We start from the raw sequence: 10,000 nt of genomic DNA, 5'->3' as shown, positions 1-10,000 counted from the left end.
CACACACACACGCACGTACGCGCACGTACGCGCACACACACACACACAGATGTTTTATGTTTTGTAGGACTGAAGGTGTCTCTGTCACGTCTTTGTTACTGTTTGATTCAGTCTTGAAGCTGTGTGTGTGTGTGTGTGTGTGTGTGCGTGCGTGCGTGCGTGCGTGCGTGTGTGTGCGCTTCCTGTCTCAGGTGCTACAGCATCCAACAGACAGAGCCCACATCCTCGGTCTCCATAGTAACCTGAAGGATGCCTCGATGCGGGCTGCCGAGCTGAGCGTCCTCTCTCTCTCCAGCCAGCCAATCGAACAGGAGGACACAAGCGGTCACCATGGCAACAAGACCAAGGCCTCAGGTAGGAGAACAGGGAAGCTGACCTTCTGTTACATCCCAGCTTCTGATTGGTCGGAAATACAAAGCACACATGAGCTCCTCGACTTAAGACATACAACACAACCACAGAGACACAACCACAGAGACACACAACACAACCACAGAGACACACAACACAACCACAGAGACACAACCACAGAGACATACAACACAACCACAGAGACACAACCACAGAGACACACAACACAACCACAGAGACACAACCACAGAGACACACAACACAACCACAGAGACACAACCACAGAGACACACAACACAACCACAGAGACACAACCACAGAGACACACAACACAACCACAGAGACACAACCACAGAGACATACAACACAACCACAGAGACACAACCACAGAGACATACAACACAACCACAGAGACACAACCACAGAGACACACAACACAACCACAGAGACACAACCACAGAGACACACAACACAACCACAGAGACACAACCACAGAGACACACAACACAACCACAGAGACACAACCACAGAGACACACAACACAACCACAGAGACACAACCACAGAGACACACAACACAACCACAGAGACACAACCACAGAGACATACAACACAACCACAGAGACACAACCACAGAGACACACAACACAACCACAGAGACACAACCACAGAGACATACAACACAACCACAGAGACACAACCACAGAGACACACAACACAACCACAGAGACACAACCACAGAGACACACAACACAACCACAGAGACACAACCACAGAGACACACAACACAACCACAGAGACACAACCACAGAGACACACAACACAACCACAGAGACACAACCACAGAGACATACAACACAACCACAGAGACACAACCACAGAGACACACAACACAACCACAGAGACACAACCACAGAGACACACAACAACCACAGAGACACACAACAACCACAGAGACACACAACACAACCACAGAGACACACAACAACCACAGAGACACAACCACAGAGACACACAACAACCACAGAGACACACAACAACCACAGAGACACACAACACAACCACAGAGACACAACCACAGAGACACACAACACAACCACAGAGACACAACCACAGAGACACACAACACAACCACAGAGACACAACCACAGAGACACACAACACAACCACAGAGACACAACCACAGAGACACACAACACAACCACAGAGACACAACCACAGAGACACACAACACAACCACAGAGACACAACCACAGAGACATACAACACAACCACAGAGACACAACCACAGAGACACACAACACAACCACAGAGACACAACCACAGAGACACACAACAACCACAGAGACACACAACAACCACAGAGACACACAACACAACCACAGAGACACACAACAACCACAGAGACACAACCACAGAGACACACAACAACCACAGAGACACACAACACAACCACAGAGAGACACAACACAACCACAGAGACACACAACAACCACAGAGACACACAACACAACCACAGAGACACAACCACAGAGACACACAACACAACCACAGAGACACACAACAACCACAGAGACACACAACACAACCACAGAGACACACAACACAACCACAGAGACACACAACAACCACAGAGACACACAACACAACCACAGAGAGACAACCACAGAGACACACAACACAACCACAGAGACACAACCACAGAGACACACAACACAACCACAGAGACACACAACACAACCACAGAGACACAACCACAGAGACACACAACACAACCACAGAGACACAACCACAGAGACACACAACAACCACAGAGACACACAACACAACCACAGAGACACAACCACAGAGACACACAACAACCACAGAGACACAACCACAGAGACACACAACACAACCACAGAGACACAACCACAGAGACACACAACAACCACAGAGACACACAACACAACCACAGAGACACAACCACAGAGACACACAACACAACCACAGAGACACAACCACAGAGACACACAACACAACCACAGAGACACAACCACAGAGACACACAACACAACCACAGAGACACAACCACAGAGACACACAACACAACCACAGAGACACAACCACAGAGACACAACCACAGAGACACACAACAACCACAGAGACAGAAGAAACAGTCACAGCTTGAATATTAAACAAATAACAATATGCAATTGTTTAATCAGAATGGGACTGCTGCTGACAAAAAGGTGTACTGGGGTCAAATGTGGAACACAGAATCATTGACACAATGCTAAAGGGCCAACAACAAGCTGCAACATTTTTTTTAAAATAAGCAGCAACCACAAAAGTAGCCAAATCAGTGGGTGCCACTCCCACTCGGAACAAAATGGCTACCACCATGAGGTTCTAAAGGAGAAACACCAACTTAAGAAAATTACTGCATATACTTGCATCTAAAACAGTAACACAGGCAACCAACACAAAAGTGGAGAGCAACATTCACACAACAAAAGGATCAACACAAGTAGACCAACTACAAAGTTGTTGCCATTCACTAACAGCAACAAACAAAGACCCAACAAAAGTGAACTGCCACTACCACAACACAAAACGGACACCATGTAGTCTTCAACCACACACAAGTGACTGTGATCGATGCAGGCAACCAGTAACAAACTGTCTTAATGGACAGGGAGGCCACACCCACCACTATGAGATCCACTGATCTGTGGAGTGACGACATCCCAGTCCCAAAAGTGTCACAGCACAACTAACTTGCCACAATTTAACACACGAAAGCAGTAACACACACAAGTGACCGCACCAAAATGTGGACTGCAACAACCACAACACAAAATGGTCACATTGTAGTCAACACTACACACATAGTTGCAAACTTACACCTAAGCAGCAACTCACAAGTGACCCACTGAATGTGGAGTGCAGGTACCACCGAACAAAGGTCACAATCCACAAGTTACTGCACACTAAAGTATTAATTGCAGCCACACAGAGTGACCAACGAAAAGGTAATCTTCTCAAATACAAATCGACAATGCTGCTTTGCAAAATGGTATAAACTTGGGTAACAAGCTGTAGTGAGTCACCCCAACCCCTATCTGCCTAACCAGATGTCTAACTTAGACCTAACTAGTCTTCAGTGGCTTGCCGAGCTCGAGGCGACTTTAAACGCTTAACTCAGTGCATCACAGGAGACCTTAGATACAGCCAACTACAACGCTCTGAAGCGTGCCCCCACTCAGGATTACCACAAAAAATAAGAAAGGCAAAATAACAAAGTGGCAGGTTCTTACCTGCCCGGTGGCTAACTTATCAGGGTGCTCAAACAAAAACCAAGGAAGCAGCAACAACTTAACATGTAACAAAAGAGATGGCTACCAACTAAAAGTAAGGCCACAAATCACACATTTACCTCACCTCATGGACGTTCTATCCCGGATGAGCCCCCATTTGTTACGCCCCACCATAAGGCGGCCCTATGGGGCTAACAACTATCCACATTTGACCCAACAAACTCACAGGAAAACACCTTAAAAAAGTCATAACCAAGGGATTTATTATAGACAATAATAACAACGGAATCATTAACTGAAGGCTAACAAAAGCAACTAGAACACAACAACACAAAATCCCAGTCTGAGAGGCAGAACCACACTGCCCTACAAAGGCAGAAGACCTTAACTCACCAGAGTGTAGAACTGAGAAAAATGACTTTAAAGTTATTTTGTTGTCCAGCCAGATTAATTGTAGACAGGCTATTGGAACTGTGGCAATTCTTTTTTTAAAACATGAGGTTATTTATCTACAAAAAAATATTGAGCTCAAACTTGACCTTTGACCCGTTTTTGGAAGTTAAGGTTCTCTGCCTTTGCATTGTCTGCAAATATAAAGGGGTCATGCCAAGGCAAAAGGCCTTAACTTCCATTTGATCTCTCTTGGTTGCTGATCAATTAAAAAAAATTATGATATGTTGAAATCTAGTTATAAAGGCCCTGTTAAGCTTAACATAATATAAACAAATATAATATAATGTAAAGGACAAAGAATTAATGTGTACTTAAAGTAAAGGGTAACTGTGTGATTGCCATCCATCTGTATGTGTAAATATTTAGATTAACATAGAATGTTATACACCTGCATGCCCTGTTCTTAATATTATTGTTTTGTGACTTTCAATTAATGTGCAACTTTTAATTCTTATAATAATAATAATAATAATAAATACACGTTTTTTAAACAAACTTTTGACCAAAATTTGATTAATCAGTATCAATCTTAACAACTATTTAATCATTGTACAAGTTATATGATTATTCTATACCAGGAAAGTGAGACTCCGTGTCTCATTAAAATTACCTGTATAAATAAAGGTTTAAAAACAAACAACAAAAAAACACCGCTCCGAGCTGCATAGTCTTACAAGTTGACGGACAGATTGAATTAGCCAATTAAATACGTGTTGACAATTTATGATCGTATTTGGAGCAACGTGATTTCCTTATTTGACAAACAGAAATGACATTGATCCAACAAAATAGTTTTGTATGTGGGAGGATAGCGTTTTGCAGCCAATACTTCTGCACACAAGACGCATGTTTTGGATTAGGTTGGATAAATGCCAGAATAGGAAGAAGACTCATGTTGTCGATCTAAGTTGTTGAACGCCGGCGAGTGACGTTTGAAACTTATATTGTGGATTTAACTTCTCAGAGGATGGATTTTCATCAGATTACAAGAAAAGGTAGGCTTTCTGTTAAGTTGTATGATGTTAGCGCTGAGCCCTATGTCTATGCGAGTGCACTCGCAGTTTCCTTGGCTGTCAGTGCCGGTGGACCGTGTCTGTGTGTGTGCATGTGTGTGTGTGCGTGTGTATGTGTGTGTGTGTGTGAGCGTGTGGCCCTTGTGTGAGTGTGAGAAATGCTTCGATGACAGATATTAATCCATAGATAAAACAACGCATCTCCTGCGCGGCAAACAGTAACTTAACTTTGATGCGCAGCAACACAAAGGCAGAGTACCGTAACTCAGTTGGAATGCTCTGGAATGCAGTGACAAACAAAGCCAAAGAACCGTAACTGATGTTACCGTTTTCTGCTTTGGTTTTTCTGGGGGCTTTGGAAGTTACGGTAAAAACAACACGCTATTTTCTCCAAAAAACAACAATATTGACTCAAGATATTTGTCCACATGATGAAGCTGACGTTTAATGTTCCAAAAATGACAATAACTCATTTTTGACCAAAATTGAAGTTACGGCCTTTTGCCTTTGCACGGCAGCACAGCAGTCCCCACTCCAGAAGCCTCTCCCCTACAGATGCCAAGTCTGGGGTTTTTAAGCATCCAAGACCAGGTGAACCTCATTGTGCAATCAGCAGGGAAGAGCTGGGAAGACAACAGAAAGGCAAAAGGGACAAACAGTGCAGGGAACACATACAGCCGTAACACAGCTCATTCCACTGTTTGTGTATCTGCAGCTTGTGTGAGTCCACAGTGTGTTGATGTGTTTGTGTTTTTGTGACAGATCGCTCTCCTGACATGGAGAACTACTCGGAGGACGATGACGACAGCTTCTCCTCCGAACAGGAAGGTAGTGATGACGCAGTCCAAACTCAGGTGATTGACAGCTCAGCATACCTGCTCAGCTGACACGACACACCTGTCTGTCAGTGATGATCCATTCAAGTCAACAGCGCAGCCATTATAAATCTTATTATACTTTAAATGTCAGTCAAAGACCAGCGTGTCTACCTGCACGAGTCCACTGAGCAAAGTCACCGGCTGGTAAAGCCTTTCCTCCATTCTCTGTGTTGCCTGCCTAAAGCAGCACGTGCTACAAGCAAATCCTGTCATTCATGGGTGTAGAAAAAACTTTCACAGACAACGCAACCCCAACAACCTCTCCTCACTCAGAACAGTCTCTTCTACCCACTCCTCCATTAACTTTGGCCTTTGGAACTGCCAGTCTGCTGTAAATCAAACACTAACAAAGCTGTCAGATGTTCAGGTACCTGCCCTGAATGAAACCTGGATCCGTCCAGAAAACTGCCACACCAACTGCACTCTCTGTAGACACAGTGTTCTCACCCCCTCCGCTCTGTTGGAGGGGGGACAGGTGTCCTCATTTCCAAAAACTGGAAATTCAGTAAGCTCACCCCACGAAGCAACTACTCATCATCTGAATACCATGCAATCATGATTACTGCTCCCATCGAAGTTAATGTTATCGTCATATACCGCCCACCAGGATACCATCTGGACAACTTTGTTGAGGAACTGGACATGTTACTCTCAGACATACCTGACGATGACACGCCACTTATTGTCATGGGGGACATTTACATGGACAAAGCCCAGGCAACAGACTTCCTGTCTCTTCTGTCCTCTTTCGACCTCAAACAGGTCCCTCCCCCTCCCACACGAGGCAGGTAATACTCTGGATCTCATTTTTACTCAGAACTGCCCCACAGCAAATCTGACCGTCACCCCCCTACATCTGTCAGATCACTTCTTCATCCAATTCACTGTCTCTACACCGGAACTCCTCCAAACTCCTCCACAAATGGTCTCATACCGCCGAAACATCCGATCCCTTACACCAACCCAGTTTTCTAATGAGGTCTTGGCTGCCATGCCTCCTCATAAGGAACTCACCATACTCTGTGTAGATGAGGCTACAGACACACTCTGCTCCTCACGAGCCTCCTCTCTAAACAAACTCTGCCCTCTAGTGTCCAAACCAGCTCGTAACGCCCCCTCGAGTCCATGGCTCACTGAGGTCATCAGAGAGCAAAGGGCAGGGCTCAGGGCAGCAGAGAGAAAGTGGCGTAAATCCAGAGAGTCCACTGACCTCAGTTACTACTATCAACAACTTGCATCTTTTTCCGCAACAAGATCTGTGGTGCCATCGATGCACTAAAAATGCACCGCCTCCACCAGCCTCTACTCTGCTCACTCCAGACAGGCTCGTCACATTCTTTACAAGTAAGGTTTCTTCCATCAGAAATCAGTTCTCTGAGCATCTCCTGGCCTGCAGCCACCAGCTAAGAGCGGCTCACTCACCTCATTCTCCCCCCTGACAGTGGACAAAGTCGCCGAGCTTCTGCAAGACTCTCGACAAACTATCTGTCCACTGGACCCAATACCATCAAACCTCCTACAGATCATTTCCCCCACACTTAACCCTGCAGTCGTACATTATCAACTCTACACTGCTCAAGCCAAACCAGGTTGAAACTACAGTCCAGTCTCACTTCTACCCTTCCTGTCAAATTTACTTGAGTGCACAGTTTTTAATCACTGACTTCCTGTCCAAGAACAATCTGTTGGACCCAAATCAGTCTGGCTTTAAGCGGGCCACTCTACAGAAACGGCACTACTGTCGGTAACAGAATCACTGCGTCTGGCTAAAGCTGCTGGACAGTCCTCAGCTCTATTGCTGCATCTGTCAGCTGTCTTTGACACAGTGAACCACCAAACCCTCCTCTCTGCTCTCTCTGAGCTTGGTATCTCAGGATCTGCCCTCCTCTGGTTCATGTCCGACCTCTCAGGGAGATCTGTTAGAGTATCTTGGAAAGGAAAAGTGTCCAAACCCCACAGCTTATCCACAGAGGTGCCTCAAGGGTCAGTGCTCGGTCCCCTTCTCTTTTCAATATATACCACCTCACTTGGTGCAATCATCCGCTCCCATGACACTACAGTCTCGGCACGTATCTCGTCATGTCTCTTAATGGATGAAAGAACGCCACCTTCAGCTCAACCTATCCAAGACTGAGCTCCTCGCCATCCCAGCCAGTCCCTCTATGCAACCACAGATCAACATCCAGCTCGGACAAACTGAACTCATACCCACTGAGTCTGCCTGGAACCTGGGCGTCATGACGACCAGCTAACCTTTAAGGTTCATGTGGCCTCGATTGCTCGGTCATGTCGATTTGCCCTGTACAACATCAGGAAGATTAGACCCTACCTGTCAGAGCATGCAACACACCTGCTGGTACAGGCTCTCGTGATATCACACATTGATTACTGCAGCTCCCGCCCGGCAGGCCTTCCTGCATGCACATTCAAACCTCTGCAGATGATCCAGAACTACGCTTCTCTGCCAATGAAAGGCGCCTGGTGCTCCCATCACAACAGGGCCCTCAGTCTGTAACTAGACTCTTCTCCTCTGTCGCCCCCCGGTGGTGGAACGAGCTATCAAACTCCATTCGGTCCGCAGAGTCCCTTTGACCTTTAAGAAGAAGCTAAAGACCCAGCTCTTTATGAACTCTGACCTTAATGATTTTGATGCTGTTGATGATGATGACATCGAGGATGTAGTTTATGCTGACTAGGATTTTCATGATGATGACGATGATGATGACTGTACTGATCTTGTTGATGCTAATTATAAAAAATAAATTTAAAAAATGCCCTGCTCTGCTGATGCTGATGACATTAGCATGTCAGTGACAATGTCAGTATTTCAATCAATCAATCAAATTTTATTTGTATAGCGCCAAATCATAACCAGAGTTATCTCGAGACACTTTACAGAAAGAGCAGGTCTAGACCGACTCTTTGTTAAGTTATTTAACGAGAGGCCCAACATGAATCACCATGAGTAGCACTTAGCAACATTCGGCACATTGGCAGAAAAACTTCCTTTAACAGGCAGAAACCTCGAGCAGAACCAGACTCATGTTGAACAGCCATCTGCCTCGACTGGATGGGCCGAACATGGGATAGAAGGAGATGCAGGATAGAGACAGGCAGAGAGAGCAACAACAACAACATATGTCCTTGTTACATGAACAACAACAGACAGATACTGATGGTTACAATGCCAATAATAGTGGTAGACTAGTGTGAAGATTAGCAAAATAAATAAATATATATGTTAGCATACAAAGTTTTAAAGATTATTTTTTTTGGCCTTTTGGCTTTATTTTTATAGGACAGCTGAAGATAGACAGGAAATGTTGGGAGTAGAGAGTGGGGGATGACATGCACAAATGATCGGCAGACCGGGAGTCGAGCCTGCGATCAGTGCGACGAGGACTGTAGCCTCTGTACATGGGGCGCCTGCTCTACCGACTGAGCTAAACAGCGCCCCAGCATACAAAGTTTTAACACTAAACATTTTACAGTCAGGACAATACTGTGCTAATATTTAGCATGTTATCAAGATGCTAACTGATATTATGTTAGTATGTTAATGTTGGGAAATGTAACTTTAGCTATATGCTAATGATAATGTTATGATATTAGCTTACTAATGTTAGCAGGCAGCTTAATGCTCACATGTTAGCATAATGACATTTTGAGTGGTGTATTTAAAATCATTAATGTTCGCGTCTCAGTATGTTAGCATGCTAGCAGCGAAATTCAGTTGTTATTTGGTATTATTATGTTTTTTAGCACAGGAATGCTAACGACAACATATTTAATGTCTGAACCAAATGAAATGCACACATCTCACTGTTAAGTGATGGACTAACAGCGGCTTTGCTAACGTGGCTAAACTAGCAAACACGTGCTTGTTTTTAGCTTGCCAGGTGTTAGCATCTTTAGCTTCCTGTGTCATATAAAGCTGCGCACATTTGACATGTCTGCTGTTTGTGATTCTTAGGACATGTATGATGATGAAGACGATGTCCAGAGAA

At 44.9% G+C, this 10,000-nt stretch overlaps 1 protein-coding gene across 1 annotated transcript in view; it reads left to right on the top strand.

Annotated features, from left to right (window-relative positions):
- LOC138595418 (phosphofurin acidic cluster sorting protein 1-like) overlaps positions 1–10,000 on the top strand; it is a 32,141-nt gene that overhangs the window by 5,536 nt on the left and 16,605 nt on the right. The window contains exons 5-7 of the mRNA XM_069666824.1: positions 192–354; positions 5,878–5,969; positions 9,967–10,000. The exon at positions 9,967–10,000 is cut by the window's right edge and continues 50 nt beyond it. Of these exons, the coding sequence (XP_069522925.1) occupies positions 192–354; positions 5,878–5,969; positions 9,967–10,000 (289 nt within the window). The remainder of the gene's footprint in view (positions 1–191; positions 355–5,877; positions 5,970–9,966) is intronic.

The sequence above is a fragment of the Semicossyphus pulcher genome, unplaced genomic scaffold (genome assembly GCF_022749685.1).
Source record: "Semicossyphus pulcher isolate SPU_LCO1_2020_fin unplaced genomic scaffold, fSemPul1.0.p SCAF_17, whole genome shotgun sequence".
Taxonomy (NCBI): domain Eukaryota; kingdom Metazoa; phylum Chordata; class Actinopteri; order Labriformes; family Labridae; genus Semicossyphus; species Semicossyphus pulcher.
Note: the sequence above shows the minus strand (reverse complement) of the source record. Positions and strands in the feature narration are given on the sequence as shown.